Below are 17,744 nucleotides of genomic sequence, written 5' to 3'. Positions count from 1 at the left end.
ACATCATTTTCATCCTCACAACGACCACTGGGGTAGAAAATAAGTCCCATTCTATGGTGGTGGCCCAATAAGGTTAAAAAGAGCACCGACCGGGGCGCCTGGGTGGCTCAGTCGGTTGGGCGGCCGACTTCGGCTCAGGTCATGATCTCGCAGTCCGTGAGTTCGAGCCCCGCGTTGGGCTCTGTGCTGACAGCTCAGAGCCTGGAGCCTGTTTCAGATTCTGTGTCTCCCTCTCTCTGACCCTCCCCTGTTCATGCTCTGTCTCTCTCTGTCTCAAAAATAAATAAATGTTAAAAAAATTAAAAAAAAAAAAAAAAAAGAGCACCGACCACACGTTCCTTGTTTCCTAGTGTCTGTGCACAGGACTTATTCCTCCCACAGCACTGTGATCCTCTAGGGGGCGAGACGAAAACCTCCTACGTGGACAATGTCCTGCCATGTTGCCCAGTGTTCACATGTGTGTGAAATGCATACACTGTTTTAGAAGAACAGCAGAGCATCTCTGAGCCCTTCCTCTCCCATCTTTCTCTCCTCTCCCACCTCTGTATCTCACACACTCACACTCACTCACACACACACATACACACACTCACACCCACTCACACACACTCCACACTCACATTCATACCACGTAACACTAGGCACTCATCTACCAAATGAGCAAATGAATGACATTTGCCCACATTCTGTAAAGCAAGGGAAGTGAAATAGCCCAAAGCAGGGTACCTTCAACCTAACAAAATTCTGCTGCCATCAAGGACCTGCCCAGTCTTACACAGAGACAACACTCTCCAGATCCTCCACGTGTGCTGGCCCCGACCGCCCACATCCTCCGTAGCCCTCTTCTGCATCAGCGTGGCCTGGGCTGGGAGAATATCTCCACCCACCTGTGGGTGCCACAATCAGAACCCCGCCCACATCTTTCCCCCTCCATGGGACCAGGTAAGAGCCCAGGCTGTTTCCTTGAGACTCATGGCTCAGGAAATAGCCCTCAGTAGGATCTGGAAACCAGGGAGAGTCTGGGCCTGAGTACAATGAGCGGGCACACTGGTTGGGACTGTCACCGTCCTCTTTCCCCACACCGGGGAGCTGGACCCTTTCCACCAAATCCACCTGACTGTGCCACACAGAATCTAACTATGCTCTGGCTTATGCCACCAGGAGAATCTTTTCACATGCTTTCAGTGTTCCTAGCCAAAATGGGAGGCAACAGAGCAGAGAGATTAAAAGCCCAGGTTTGAGAACTAGACAAGGCTCAGTTCAAATCACAGCTCCACCCCTTCCCAGCTGGGTCACCCTGGCAAGTTAAGTTTTTTTTTCTTTTTCTTTTTTAGTTTATTTATTTGCTTTTTAGTAATGTCTACACCCAATGTGGGACTCGAAATCACAACCCTGAGATCAAGAGTCACATGCTTCTCTGGGACACCTGGGTGGCTCAGTCGGTTAAGTTGGTTAAGTCCAACTTCAGCTCAGGTCATGATCTCAGAGCTTGTGAGTTTGAGCCCTGCATCAGGCTCTGTGCTGACAGCTCGGAGCCTGGAGCCTACCTCGGATTCTGTGTCTCCTTCTCTCTCTGCCCCTCCCTGGCTTGCACTCTTTCTCTCTCTCTCTTAAAAATAAATTTTAGGGGCGCCTGGGTGGCTCAGTCGGTTAAGCGTCCGACTTCGGCTCAGGTCATGATCTCACGGTCCGTGAGTTCGAGCCCCGCGTCGGGCTCTGTGCTGACAGCTCAGAACCTGGAGCCCGTTTCAGATTCTGTGTCTCCCTCTCTCTCTGCCCCTCCCTCGTTCATGCTCTGTCTCTCTCTGTCTCAAAAATAAATAAACATTTAAAAAAATAAATAAATAAATTTTAAAAAACATTTTTAAAAAAGTCCCATGCTCCTCTAACTGAGCCAGCCATGTGCCCCAGTTACTTAAGTTTTCTGACCCTCACTTGCTTCACATGTCAAATAGAGAATAAAATGTCTAGCTTTCCTGATTGTCATGCAAAATAAAGGGGATAATGTATAAAGAATCTGTCCCATGTGGCACATGGTCAGCACACAGAAAACAGTAACTAACATTAGAGCAGGACAAATAAAAATGTTCACAGGACCTTAGAGGTAGCAGGCCAGTGAGGAGCATGGCAAACCAGACAGTCCACGATGGTGGAAACCTGGCAACTGCCACCAGCTCCAGCCAATGATGCCCTCTGGAAATGTGGAGCCACCGGTTTGCAATCTTAGAGGAAGAATGTGAACTTTTTTTTATGTTTATTTATTTGATTTGAGAGAGAGAAGGAGAGAGAGCATGTGTGCGCTCGTGAGCAAGGGAGGGGCAGAAATAGTGGGAGAGAGAGAATCCCAAGCAGGCTCCTTACTCTCGGTGCAGAGCCCAACATGGGGCTCAATCTCATGAACCCTGAGATCATGATCTGAGCCAAAATCAAGAATCTGGTGTTTAACCTACTGAGCTGCCCAGGCACCCCAAGAATGTGAACTTTTTAAGGAAACATGGCTTCTGTTTCTGCTATTCTTGCATATGCTCAGTCAATGTTTCTGAAAGATGGAAAAGCCCTTCAACTGACTGCCTCTTTGCCCTGATGCTGGTTAGGGGAAGGGGTTTAAGAATTTCCAGGTGATGGGGGAGGATATGCGGTGGGGCACCTGCCTTAGATGACAGTCAGAGGTTCTGCTGGTAGATGATGGTTGGTGGGGAAAGGATGGAGGCCTGAATTTCCACCCCTCTCAAACCAGTCATGAATGAGGAAAACCAGAGCAAATTGGACACATCTCTCCTAGGTGAGAAGGGGACAGAGAACAAAGGGCCCTCTCACAGCCTGGAGCTGGGTGAAGTTCAGAGTGTGTGGAGGTCAAGTGCGAACCTACCTTGCTGGCCAGTGACAGGCAGGGGCGGGGGGCCCGTTGGGGACTCTCCAGCTTGACAATGCTGATGAATCCAGGCTCCAGATTGTCGTCATCGCTGGCATTGCACAGGTACAGGGGGTGGGACTGCAGAGAGAGGGAGAGAGAGAGGTTAGGGAGGCTCTAGGGAGCAGGAATAAGCTGTGGGAGCCAAGTACTTCCCCGCTGTTCCAGGCAGGGACCAGGCAGGTCTCCTAGTGCTATGAAACAATCAGCCTTCTTATTTTTTCTTTCTCTCTTTTTCTTTCTTTCTTTCTTTCTTTCTTTCATTCTTTCTTCCTTTCTTTCTCTTTTTCTCTTTCTTTCTTTCTTTCTTTCTTTCTTTCTTTCTTTCCTTCCTTCTTTCTTTAATTCTTTCATTTTAATTTGCATCCAAGTTAGTTAGCAGATAGTGCAATAATGATTTCAGGAGTAGAATCCAGTGATTCATCCCCTACATATAACTCCCAGCGCTCATCCCAAGTGTCCTCCTTAATGGGCCTTCTTACTAAATTGCCTCAGAGGAAGCTAGTAAGCATCAGTTGTCATTTCAGGGCCACCAGGGCCAAGGATACATGGAGGTGGGGTGCAGGTAGGCACGAGGGGTGTCCAAAAGGGGGAACCTCAATGAAGAGCCTGCTGCAAATCTGCCCCAACAACCCTCAAACTGCCACAGACTCTCTCACCTCCTACTTCTTTCACCTGCTCTAAAACCCCAGGCTAAGAGCCCATATCAGTGCCTTCAGAATCTTGCCTTCCCTCCATGCTCTCCCAGGGCAGTGCTGGGTGCTGCCGGGTGCCTCCTGCCTCCTTGGGATGCCCGCTGACATCCCCATCTTTCCTGTGGCTTGGGTCTACTCACTCTGGGTTTCCCTGATCTTCTCAATATCTCCCTTTGCCCCTGCCCTGGGCCCATCCTGAGATGAAGCAGGGAGAAGACACCATCTGGGGATAAGCCTTGGCTAAGAGCCTTGAACATCACACTTCCTAGGAGCTCATCCTTTCCCCAGGAATGATGCAGTGGAGGTGAGCCAGCACATGTTCTGAGGGTGTGGCAGGGTCAGTCCAAGACCCTGTGGCCTTAGCCTAGCTGGTGCAGGGCAATGGCTCGGGGGGAAGTGGGCCCAAAGTGTGCTAACAGACCAGAGAATCCCCTATCAGAGGACAAGAGTGTCCTTCTGTATACTCGCTTGTCTCTCAAAATGATTCGAATACCCACTTGAAACTAATCTTCCCATAGTGCTATGAGAAAAAAAATATTTATCTGGCCCTAGATAATCCTATGGGCTGGAGGTTCCTATGTGGTGGAAACCCAGTGTATCCTGCAAACAAGGGGATTTTGTATGAGGGAGGTGCCCATACTTCTTCTCCACTGCCGCTGAAGTCTAAAGGGCTTCCAGAAAGAACCATCAGACGAACCAGAGAGCATTTTGAACTCATGAAGATGTTGGTACTGATGATGGATTTAAAAAGCACAGTCACTTTTTGGGGGTGCCTCATTTGGTGGAGAGTGTGTGACTCTTGATCTCGGGGTTGTGGGTTCGAGGCCCACATTGGGTGTGGGATTACTTAAAAATAAAATCTTTAAAAATATACAAATAAATAAAAGCACAGTCACTTTTTGAAAGCATTTTCATGCTATTTCTTCTCACCATGTCACTGCAGTCCCTTGAACATAGTAGGTTCTCAAAAACAAGCACCACCCTGCTTTGAATTCTATCCTTGTGAATACAAATCTTTGGGCAGGGGGAATTGAAATGAGAGGGAGTTCCATTCTTGCTCCCAGAATTTAAGGAGAATTACTCTGGTAGTCGTCAAAGTTTAGTGTGGAAGAAATGCTATGTGCATCCCAACCCCCCTCAGAAAAGGGTCAGGGCCAAGATTAGGGGTTGTTCTCACTTCACTGAAGCTGTAGCTCCTGTCTCAACAAGTTCCATTAGTCTGTCCATCTGCCCATTTGCCCAACCATGCATTCATTCATTTCTTCATTCTTCATTTCTTCAACATTCAACTATCCCAAACCATGCAAATTCAACCATTTGCCCAACCATGCATCCACTCATTTCTTCAACAAGGAGGGCCTCCTTGTTGCCATGCACTGTACAATGAGTTGGGGAGTCAACAATAAATAAGATAGGCTCTTTGCCTTAATGAAGCTCAGAAGACAAGTGTACAAACACATTGTATTGTGATGTTGTGATGCTGTGGGAGGGCTCAAGGAGAGGGGACTAAGTATCCCATGTAGGAGAGCAGAGTGACTTTAGTGAGTCCTTGGGTACTGAGTAGATATGTGCTTACCCACTGGATCTGCAGGAAAGGGGAAGGTACATTCCTGGCAGAGGAAGCAGCCTGTGCCCAGGCATGGAGGCACAGGCAGGGGGCAAGGAGAGGCTGCAGGCATTTAGGTCTGGTGTGGAGGGGAAGGCAGGAGATGAGGCCAGAAAGGTTGGCAAGCACCAGACTAAGGAGGAAAGACTGCAGATTTGCGCTTGAGAAAGGTCTCCCTGGTGATGAGAGAAGACTGTCTAGTGTGGAAGGAGTCAGAAGTCAGCTGTTCCAATAGAACAAAAGATGTGAGATCTTCAGGAACTACAAATCGTAGCCATGGGACTCTATTGCTTTGCTTGCTCCCCTACCACTACCCACGGTCCAGCTTTCTCCAGATAATTCCAACGTGCCTCTCACTGATTAGAGTGTCAAATGAGGGGGGAAGTCACTTCAGAGAAGAGTTGTCTTCTTTTTTTTAACTTTTCTTTTCCTTATTCTTTTTTTTTTTTTTAATTTGAGAGAGAGGGAGAGCACACGTGAGCTGGTGAGAGGGGCAGATGGAGAGGGAGAGAGAACCTTAAGCAGCCTCCATGCTCAGCATGGACCCCAATATGGGGCTCCATCCATAGCCCTGGGATTCTGACCTGAGCTGAAATCAAGAGTCGGATGCTCAACTGACTGAGCCACTCAGGAGCCCCAAGAGTTGTCTTTACAGAAAGATTTGCAAATATTTAACCACCACTCCGCCCCCAGGCCCTCGCAGGGGGAACCAGCATATACAAGCAGTGCTATATTGTAGGATGCCTCTGAGGTGATGCAGGAGAAAAAACTTGGTGTCAGGGTCACCAGACTTCCCTGATCCTGAAGGGACTATAGAAGAGGGAGGGGGAGGAAATTAACCATTAGTAAACACCTCTTGCCTGCCAGGCCCTCTAGATGTTATCTCACTATGAGGTAGGTGTGATCATTCCCATTTAAAGAAGAGAAAGAGGCTTAAGGCACAGGGAAGTTAAGGTCACACAAGATTAGAACCCAGCTCTATCTGACTCCAGCCTCTGGAGTCCTGTAACTCAAAATGAACCCAGAGTCAACCCTCCATTGTCCAAGCTAATGGGGATGATGATAATGCTAGTTTACATTTATTGAGTAAATACAGTGGGCCAGTGATGGGTCTAAGCACTTTTGTGTATTAACTCTTTCCATTCTGGTAACAATGCTATGTTAAGGTAGAAACTACTATTGTCTCCATTTTAAAGATGAAGAAACTGAGGCATTAAGCGGTTAAGTAACTGACAAGATAGAAGTAAAACTTTCACTATTTGCATATGACATGATACTACATATAAAAAACCCAAAAGACTCCACCAAAAAAGTGCTAGAACTGGTACACAAATTCAGTAAAGTCGTAGGATACAAAATCAATGTATGGAAATCTATTGTATTTCTATACACCAATAATGAAGCAGCAGAAAGAAAAATTAAGAAATCAATCTCATTTACAATTGTGCCAAAAACAATAAGATACCTAAGAATAAACCTAACCAAAGAAGAAAAAGATCTGTACTCTGAAAACGACAAAATCCTGATGAAGGACATTGAAGACAACACAAAGAAATGGAAAGACATTCCATGGTCATAGATTGGAAGAGTAAGTATTGTTAAAATGTCTATACTATCCAAAGCAATCTATACATTTAATGCAATCTCTATCAAAGTATCAACAGCATTCTTCACAGAACTAGGACAAACAATCCTAAAATTTGTATGGAAGACCCCGAATACACAAAGCAACCTTGAAAAAGAAAAACAAAGCTGGAAGCATCACAATTCCGGACCTCGAGCTACATTACAAAGCTGTAGTCATCAAGACAGTATGGTACTGGCACAGACTCTCTCTCTCTCTCTCTCTCTCTCTCTCTCTCTCTCACACACACACACACACACACACACACACACAAATACACATAAATCAATGGAACAGAATAGAAACCCCAGAAATAAACCCACAATTATATGGTCAGTTCATCTTTGACAAAGCAGGAAAGAATATCCAGCGGGAAAAAGAATGTTTCTCCAACAAATGGTGTTGGAAAAACTGGACAGCGACATGCAGAAGAATGAAATTGGACCCCACTTTCTTACACCATATATAAAAATAAATTCAAAATGGATTACAGATCTAAATGTAAGACCTGAAATTATAAAAATCCTAGAAGAGAGCACAGGCAGCAACTTCTTTCTAGAAAGATCTCTGAGGCAAGAGAAACAAAGGCAAAATAAACTATTGGGACTACATCAAAATAAAAAGCTTCTGCACAGTGAAGGAAACAATCAATGAAACTAAATGGCAATCTAGCAGAATGGAAGTAGATATTTGCAAACAACATATCCAATAAAGGGTTAGTATCTAAAATATATAAAGAATTTATATAACTCGACACCCCCCCCAAAAGTAAACAATCTAATTTTTAAAAATGGACAGAAGATACGAATGGACATTTTTCCAAATAAGACAAACAGATGGCCAAGAGATACATGAAAAAATGCTCATCATCACTTACCATCAGGAAAATTCAAATCAAAACTACAATGAGAAATCACCTCATACCTGTCAGAATGGTTGAAATCAACAACACAAGAAACAAAAGGTGTTGGCGAGGAGGCAGAGAAAGGGGAACACTCTTACACTGTTAGTGGGAATGCAAACTGGTGCAGCCTCTCTGGAAAACAGTATGGGAGTTCCTCAAAAAGTTAAGAATAGAACTATCCAACAATCTAGCAATTGCACTACTAGGTATTTACCCAAAGAATACAAAAATACTAATTCAAAGGGATCCATGCACCCTGATGCTTATAGCAGCATTATCTACAATAGCCAAATTATGGAAACCGCCCAAGTGTCCATTAACTGATGAATGGATAAAGAAGCTGTGGTGTGTGTGCGTGCGTGTGTGTGTGTGTACATATATGTATATATATACAATGGAATATTATTCAGCCATAAAAAAGAATGAAATCTTGCCATTTACAATGAAATGGATAGAGCTAGAGAGTATTATGCTAAGTGAAATAATTCAGTCAGAGAAAGACAAATACCATACGATTTCACCCATGTGGAATTTAAGAAACAAAACAAATGAGCAAAGGGAGGAAAAAAGAGAGAGAGGCAAACTGAGAAATAAATTCTATAGTTTAACCATAGAGAATAAACTGGTAACCAGAGGGGAGGTGGTTGCGGGGATGGGTTAAATAGGTGATGGGGATTAAGAAATGCACTTATCAGGTGTGTATGGAAGTGTTGAATCACTATATTGTACACCTGAAACTAATATTACATTATATGTTAACTAACTAGAATTTAAATAAAAACTTTAAAAAAAAAAAAAGGTTAAGTAACATGTCCAGAATTACACAGCTGAGATCAGAAGAAATGGAAGAAGTAGGATAAAGTAAAAATAAATAATAATAATAATAATAATAATATAATAATAATAATAAACTAAGAATATTTCCCATTTTACTTTGAAAACACGATGCCTCCCCCAACTCATGACTAAGAAAACTTACCATCCTAATTTTACATTCCTAAACAAATCCCTGAAATATTGGATTCTGTCCTAGGCCCTCCTCTCTTTTTACCCTCCATGCACCCCCTACGTGACTCCAACCAGTGAATAGCTTTGGTTTCCATACAGAGGTCATTGATTACACATGTGCAGCCTAGACCTCTCATGAGTTCCAGACCTATATGTCCGACAGGTAGGGCTTGGACATTTCTGCACGAAGAACTTTATACTGTTTATTTTTGAGAGAGAGAGAGAGAGAGAGAGAGAGAGAGAGAGTCAGAGCGTGAGCAGGGAAGGGACAGAGAGACAGAGAAACACAGATTCCAAAGCAGGCTCCAGGCTCTGAGCTGTCAGCACAGAGCCTGACAAGGGGCTCGAACTCACGAACCGTGAGATCATGACCTGAGTCGAAGTCAAACGCTCAACCGACTGAGCCACTCAGGCACATGAAGAGCTTTAAATGAGACATCTCAAACTCAGCATGTTCACAATTGAACTAATCATTTTATCCCTCAAAACTGCTCCTCCAGTGTTCCCTATTTTAGGGAATCGCTATCTACCTACTCCCCAAAACAGATGTTTTCCACCTAGCCTCCTCCGTCTCCTTCACCCCTACCCCCACCAGCAACACCCACCAATCACCAGCTTCTAACAATTCTATCTCCTAAACATGTCTCTTATTTGTCCTCTTTCCTCCGTTTCCACTCTGGCTACTCTAATACAGGCCACCATCATTGCTGTTCCAATTTACTGGGAACACAGTTATTCCAAATAACTGGGGGCATTTCACCCCTCTCAGTTCTACACACTGCAGCCAGAGTGATCTACAATGCTAACTTGAGTGCGTCACTCTTCCACATTAAGCTCTTAAAAAGCTTCTCATAGCTCTTGGAATAAAGTCTGTATTTATAAAGACAGCTTAAAAGGCTCTGCCTGCTCTGGGCTCATGCCTATACACCTTGCCCCATGGCTTCCCATTCCCTTCCCATACTTCTTCTCCCCCCTTGAAACCCATGGTCCAGAAATAACGTGTTTCATGTCTCCAAACACTTCTGGCATTTGCTGCTCTGTCAGGATAGGTCAGAGGCCCCTGCTCTGGGCCCTCTTAGCACCCTGTATTCCCCCATCACAACTTATGCAGTGGTATTTCAGTTGTTTGCTTACTTCCCTCTCTTCCCAGGCTATATATAACTCACCTCCACCGCCCCTTCAGTGCCTGCCACACAGTAGGTACCCGGATCAATATTTTTTTTATTAAATATCAACGGTCTACAACCAGATAGCTGACAGTTAACTCTAAAGGCAACACAATGCACACCAAAATTCTGGTAACAATGGCTTTGGGAGAGGATTTAGCAAGGAGATAGTGAAGAGAAACTTTGGTGTTTTGCTTTGAACATTTCAATCATAGAATGATATATTGAGATATTAATTTGAGTTTTGCTTTTTTGCTGTTGTGGAAGAACAGAAAAGAATGAGAGCTATTTATATTTTGTATCTTTTCTCTCCTGCCACTCCAGGAAGAGAGCCTCTCCTATTTCCCTGCCTTAGGGGCATTTACCCAAAACAAGTGATGCTAAAGCTATCTTCCTGGCTTTTGTGAAAGATTGAATTCCTTGAGGAAAATGTGAGTGTCCCGAAGACAGAAAGGAGTGTGTATGGGGGATAGGGCAGGGGCCATTAGAGTCCCTGGAATCCTGGGGGAATGGGGGGAGGAATCTGGGGATATGCCAAGATGTGGGAATCTCCAGACTGTGCCCCAGAAGGAGTAGACCCCAGAAGCCTGGACCCTGGTGAAGATGATGTGCCTACATGGATTTCAAGGGAACACTTGGGCTTGAACAATGAGCGTATTTGTGGTGACCAGTGTCGACAAATATCAGAGGGGTGTCTTAGATATTTCTGTTTTGGCTGCTCTGTGAGGGGAAGCTCTCAAGAAAACCTATTTCTTGTATAGTTGTATTGTGGCATGAAAACCATACTCACTGCACTTTTGTATGGTTGGACTCTTTTACAGTAAGACTTTTCAAGTATGCTCAGATTAGAAACAAAACCAAGAAAAAAAAAAAAAGAAGACCATTCAGCCAGGACACTGCTCATTACCTAGCAAGGCAATTTTAGTCTTCCTTGGGTGTAACACGGGCTGTCTTTGCTCCCACCTGCAGGGAATTCTAGCTGGGGAGAGGACCCCTGAGAGAAAACAGATCCAAATGTACCTGCCTCCTTAGGATGCAAGGTCTCCTAATAAGGAGATGTCACCTGTCCTCTCAGGACACCAGGAGAGAGCCAAGGGAGTTGACTGGTAGGATTCAGTGAGGGTGTGGTTGGGTAGAGCCCCTGAAAACTGGAGGGGCTTAAGGACTGGCTATCTGTGACTTCCTGAAAAGTCAGGAGATGGGATGCCCCTGTTCCAGACACTGCCTTCAGGGGCAAATTAAGAGGAGCCTGAGCTTGCTTTCAGGGTCCAGGCCACTCTGGCTGAGAACTCAGCTTTGCACACATAGTTTCCATGCCTGTGTAAAGACGTGAATACTGTCCTTTTAGTGGCATGTGTTGTACTTCATATTTTCGGATGGATCTGGTCTCTAGGTCTCTGTCCTCCTCCTTTAACTTATTTGTTCTGATTTTCCCCTCCCTTCTAAAATAGACCTAAGGCTCAAATTCTGACTCCATCATTCGCCTGTGTGACCTTGGACATGTTACCTAGGCTTTCTGAGCCTCATATTCTTCACCTACAGAATGGGATGATTATCATGAAGACTGGAGATAATGGATATAATAAGTACCTAGCACAGAACCCGACACTCAATAAGTGCTCATTAAACGGTCATTGTTTTATTATCGTATTTGCAATAATAAAATCCCTCCTTATTGCTGGAAGGGACAAAGACCTTCTTCTGACTGCTACTCCCTTGGCGATTGTCAACAGTGCTTCTGAATGCCAGTGTTCTACAAGGCCCAGTCTGGGACAGCTCATTATCCACGGTCACTTCCCCCCTGTGCTCAGCCCTCCAAACCCCACTGAACAAGCTCTTCCAGTTCTCAGCCCGCCTCCTTCCCATGAAGGAAGCCATGTGATCTCATTACCTCCTCACAAAGGGCATTCCAGGGCTCAACTGAGCCCCAAACTTAATGCTGGTCTTTCTTTATCCACGGCATCTCCTCATCTTGGGGTGTGTGCTTTTGCAAGCAACTCTCTACTGTCTCTTGTTTCCAGCCACCCTCCTCCCCACCCCCACCACCCCCCCGCCCCCCCCCCCCCCTCCGCCGACCTCTGCTGCAATAATCTCTTAGTTCTCTGATTCCACATACGGACCTTCACCCAGGCCTTGGACAGGTAACTTTACTGCCTGCTACAACTTTGCCTTTGTAATCAGGAATACTGGCCAGGCATCAAAGGCACCTTTCCCCCCATTTCCTCTTTTCAGATTTTATAATCCATCTCTCCTATGCAACCTCCATTACCTGAACTTAGAACCACCTGACTCTTATCTCCAGCACCGGGACACACCAGCATCATAAAGTCAAGCTCCTATAGCTCGGGAGTTGGGAAAAACAGAACAGCCTGAAGTTGCTGCTTCCTGCCTGCAGCACCGAAATAGCCTCTGAAGCCCAGTTTGGGCACTTTGTCCTTTTTATTGAAAGAGGTCCAGCTCACATCCGCAGGTTAGGCCCTACTGGTGATTGTTTAGGCTTGGATTTGGAAACCTCTAGACTTCATTCTCTTCCTTATCTCAGCCTGTCACTGTCTTTGGGATGACTGAGTTTCCTACTGAATTAAGTTGGGAGGCTGGGGAAATTGTCAAAAGGAGTTTCCCTTTATTCTGTTAATTTTTTTTTTATAAGGAAAATGTATTCCTGCTTGATTGTGTAATTTTTTTAAGGTACGAAGGAAAATAATATCGGTGGGGCGAGAGCAGCACAACCTTGGGCCCCCTGATGAGAGTGGACTGACACAGAGAGGATGGGTGACAGAGGCCTCCTGTGTTTCTCACTGGATCCAGAAGACCTCCCCAGTGGACAGGTGTGCTGGTGAGCAAGAGTGCTGAGAAGATTAGAACTGAAATGATGTGCCAGCTTCCAACAGGAAGCAGGGGGACAAAGGCTGAGGGGGGTAAATGAGCTCATCAAAAGTCTAGTCTGAGGCTTTGCATTTTGGAGGCCCTTGGTCTTTGCTGGAATAATGAATAAAATTTCATTTGAATCCAGCTGCCATACAGTTTACAAAGAGATGTGATTTGCTAACAGCTGAGCCTGGTTCATACCTGTAAGGGCCCTTCAACACTTCCTTTTTTACAGATGAGGAACATAAGACTCAAGTCACAGGCTGCCCATGGTTACACAGCTAGTTAAATCCTGGAGGTCTCCAGAATTCAATCCCAGTACCCTGTTTACCCTGCCATGCCACCTCCAGGTACATGCAATGGGAGGTATTCTGTGTGGTACAACAAACATTGCTGGGTACTGCGGTGAATGGATGAAAGGCTTCACGACCTCCATTTCTAGAATGTTCAAACTTGAATCATTCTTAGCAACAGGACAGAAGCAAGGTCTATCTGCTCATTTTCCCTCCAGGCCTAGGCTCTTTCTTCCCGGCAGCCTCAGCTTCCTTCCTCTCTCCTAGGGCCTATCTCATCTCTTCTAGCCACAACAAAGGCAGCCAGATCCAGACACTGCTCAGAGATGCTTTCCCAGTGAATAGTCCATGTTTGTTTAGGATGAGAAAGGTGTGTCCTGAAATTAGAGTTCACAAAAGCTTGGACCCAAATAATGGTCATTCAGCCAGACTGCAATTTCCCGGTCTTGCTCCACATTAAAGACTTCATTCTTCAATTTTAAAATTTACCTATCCTCTGGGGCACCTAGGTGGCTCAGTCGGTTAAGGGTCTGACTTCACCTCAGGTCATGATCTCAAGGCACATGGGTTCGAGCCCCATGTTGGGCTCTGTGCTGACAATTCAGAGTCTGGAGCCTGCTTCAGATTCTTTGTCTCCCTCTCTCTCTGCCCCTCCCCACTTATTCTCTGTCTCTCTGTCTCTCAAAAAATAAATGTTAAAAAAAATAAAAAAGAAAAATAAAAAAAGTTAAAAAAATTATTAAAAAAAATTCACCCATCCTCATCTCAGATCATATCCAAGCTCCATGATGTAGATGGACCTCATGACCTTAAAATGGTTCCCATGGTGTGGTTTTTCTGCTTGGCATCTATGTATGGGTGGTTCACAGGGTCAGGGTCATAAGCAGAGTCATGGGCAGGAAAAAAAAGGGGAGGAGAAAGAAGAAAGAGCTAACTAAGTTGCTTTTGAAATAAACTGATAATCAGAGAGGAAGCTTATTTGGCAATAATCAGACAGAGAGAAGGAGAAAAATCTCAGCCATTTTTGTCCATTATATTCTCACACAGAAACAGAGTTTGTCCCGACTCAGCCCAGAATGACCTCTAGTTATAGGGGCACCAAGAAGCTAATCAAGAAGTTAGGAACAAAGGAGTGGGAGCCCACTAAATATCATTTTAGTTACATCAGTGCTCTTTAGAAGAAAAGCTATGAAATAGGATACCCAGGTTCTCAGGCCCACAAAGGTCAAGATCTTAGAAGATACTTCAGGCACGAAGTTTGAACTCCTTTCCTCCACCAGGTTAGGATCTCAGGGATCAAACCTCCAAGACTCCTATACTAAGATGTCCTGAAATATCAGCTGAATTCTGCTGCTCAGTTAGTGACCACTGTCCCAGGGAGATCCTACCACCTTCACTGACCTCCATCCTATAGGAAGCACCACTTGAGGCCCCTAATTTACCTAAGTCTTGTTAAAAGAGGTCATCTGCAGAAAAGCTGAGGTCTTGTCACAGGTGGCAGTATTGCTAGGGCAATACTTGCCCTCAAATTTCCAGGATAAGGGGCTCTAGAGGCTTTGGCTAGGGCCCTTCCTAGGGATGGCCTTAACTCTTAACTCTGCAGTAGTTAACTGCACTCCCACAAGTGCTCCAACTGAACCCAATGTGCTACTTGCAAACAGCCTTGACACAGTCTGCTTTATGATTTTGCTATTCTTGTTTCAGCCAAACTCATGCCAGAGATGATGGTAGAAATTTAGAAATCTGCTGGAAGCAGTTAGTATTATTGTTTTTTTTTTAAATTTTTTTTTAACGTTTATTTATTTTTGAGACAGAGAGAGACAAAGCATGAACGGGGGAGGGGCAGAGAGAGAGGGAGACACAGAATCGGAAACAGGCTCCAGGCTCTGGGCCATCAGCCCAGAGCCCGACTCGGGACTCGAACTCACGGACCGCGAGATCATGACCTGAGCCGAAGTCGGATGCTCAACTGACTGAGCCACCCAGGCGCCCCAGTATTATTGTTTTTAAGTAATTATTGACGTTAAGATTTTAATGCTGAAAAGACCAAAGACTAAAACCAGACAGCCCTTGTGAAAAAAAGACCAAAGAAATTAAATTTGAGGAAATCAGGTTATTTATTTAAATATGCCAGAGGCATATCATGACTACCAGTAGAACTACCCAAGTATTTCTAAGTTTGGTGAGTTTAACACAAGAGTGTGAAATAGATAAATTAATCTGGTTATTTCACACATTCTGTGTCTTTCAGGCTGGTCTCCTGCTCAGGGATTGTAGGGATTTCAAGTTACCCTGCACACTCTGTTCCAGTCATCTATGACTGGCTGGCTGTGGTGCTTATGAGTCCTTTAAGGGCAGATATTGTATCCAGATGGGCCAATTCAACTAAATCTATGCTCAGGTTTTAATTGCCACATTGTGAGTGGTGATGGGAAGTTATGGCATTTGCTTGGCTGATCCCAGGCCCCAGCTCCTGGGCAGCTAACACACAAGACTGCATTTACATTGGAAAGGGGAAGGGGGAGGGGTGGAGCATGGGCCTAGTTGTACTTAGAAATTACATTAGGAGGGGAAGGACAAAATTATTCAAGCCACCAGCCAACTCAGATGCCCAGAGTCTCTCCTCAGAAGCCACTGGGGGTTGAGACCAGGCCAAGGAGGCTTCTGTTCAGAAGAGGCAACAGTCAGAAGAGGCTTGTGTTGGAGACAACCCAAAGGCTCCAGCCTGACTGCTGACAGCCCTTTGACCACAGCTCTGAATCCTTGTCCGTGGGGTGGCCCTGGGGAAGAGGCCTGCTTTGGGGGGACTGTTTAATGATTTGCCAGCAAAGAGCAAGGCAAACAGACTGCTGGCAGCTTCCTGGATGCAACAGGAGAGTAGATTTTTATTCCCACCCATGGTGTAGCCTCCCAGGCAGGAGATAAAAGAAAAAGCGAAAGATGGTGTTGTGAGAGCCTAGAAGAGATTGCCATTTGGAGCTCAGCACTTCACTGGGTCTCCGTGGATAGTGCCTGGATACCTTGGCATCGGTGCCAGTTGGTATTTCCATCCTCTGAATATTTTAGTAGTTTCTTTTTTTCCCCACAAATATTTTATTTTTAAGTAATCTCTATGAGCAACACAGGGCTTGAACTCATGACCCCAAGATCAAAAGTCATGTGCTTTTCTGACTGGGCCAGCCAGGTGCCCCTATTTTAGTCATTCCTTTTTTTTTTTTTTAATATTTATTTTGAGAGACAGAGAGCATAAACAGAGGGAGGGGCAGAGAGAGAATCTCAAGCAGGCTCCACTCTATCAGTACAGAAGCCAATGTGGGACTTGATCTCACAAACCACGAAATCATGACCCGAGCCAAAATCCAGAGTCGGATGCTTAACCACCTGAGCCAGCCAGGAGCCCCTAGTAATTCCTAATAGCAGCATCTCCTGGGCTCCGAGGAACTAAAGAGTAAGATATGTAAGTAGCCTCTTATGGCAGGGTTCTAGGAATTAAAGAGAATGAAACCAGAAAAACACTGTCCTGGCCCTTAACAAATCTTTTACCAAAAAATTTATGAGCTGGGAAAGTAGTTTGGTTCTTTGATAAATTCCTTTTACTTTCTTCTCATGGGCCTTTCCCTATCTTCTTGGCTCCGCATAGAAAAGAAAAATGGCACCTCCCCTTCCCCTGGGCACCAAAGAGTCCAACGTCTAAGTCCTACAGCTCTCCCCCTCTTTTTGCCCTCAACCTTCCAGACTAGTCTTCTCTACTCTTCCTACTGGGCTTTAAGTCCCCAGAATTAAACACTTTCCCCCATTGTTCCCCTAAAGTGTTATATTCCAAATTCTTCTTCTTCTTTTCTGTAAATGTTTACTTTTGGGAGAGAAAGAGAGAGAGAGGGAGGGAGGGAGGGGCAGAGAGAGATGGACAGAGGATGGATCGGAAGTAGGCTCTGTGCTGACAGCAGAGAGCCCGATGCGAGGCTCAAACTCACAACCCATGAGATCATGACCTGAGCCAAAGCTGGACGCTCAACTGACTGAGCCACCCAGGGACCCCAGATTCATTCAAAATTCTTAAATGACACTTAACATCTTACAGTTGTATCAGTAGAGTGCCTGATTCTTAGATTTCAATAAAATATTAGTCCTTTCCTCCTCCCTCTAACGTAGATCCTGAGCTACTTCAAGTCAGGGACTAGGCCTTATTCATCACTTAGCAGAATGCCAGGCACACAGATGTGAAGAAAAAAATGCATGCATGTTGAATAAACAGATGTGAGGTCAAATAAATTTGGTGGTTGCCTTGTCATTTGATCAGGATATGCTTATTTTTAGATTTTGGCTTTCTCTTCAAAAACCTTCTGTATACTCCCTATAAGTTAAAGTTTTAAAGTCAGCTTTTATAGTATTTTTACCTCTTAGCAAGGGAGAGGTCACTTCCCTTTTATATCACACCTAAATCTCCTCCATAACCCTGAACAAAACTCACTTCTTTCAGGAAAACCTTCCTACTTAATAACCCAGCCTCGGTTGTTCTTTTATTGTCTTCCCTCAGTATCAATGTGCTGAGTTGAGCATAAGCCTTAAGGGAGAGAAAGCAGCCCCCCTGCCAAAAAAGGGAAAGGGCTCCTGCTTTCAAGAGACTAAAGCCTAACTGTAAATCTACAGCCATGCATACATATGTGCA

General features: G+C 44.9%; 1 protein-coding gene across 1 annotated transcript in view; it reads right to left on the bottom strand.

Moving 5' to 3' along the window:
- The window catches only part of RNF43 (ring finger protein 43), a 62,647-nt gene that overhangs the window by 13,529 nt on the left and 31,374 nt on the right, over positions 1-17,744 (bottom strand). The window contains exon 2 of the mRNA XM_015539550.2: positions 2,870-2,992. Coding sequence (XP_015395036.2) covers positions 2,870-2,992 — 123 coding nt within the window. The remainder of the gene's footprint in view (positions 1-2,869; positions 2,993-17,744) is intronic.

Source organism: Panthera tigris, chromosome E1 (assembly GCF_018350195.1).
Source record: "Panthera tigris isolate Pti1 chromosome E1, P.tigris_Pti1_mat1.1, whole genome shotgun sequence".
Classification (NCBI taxonomy): domain Eukaryota; kingdom Metazoa; phylum Chordata; class Mammalia; order Carnivora; family Felidae; genus Panthera; species Panthera tigris.
Note: the sequence above shows the minus strand (reverse complement) of the source record. Positions and strands in the feature narration are given on the sequence as shown.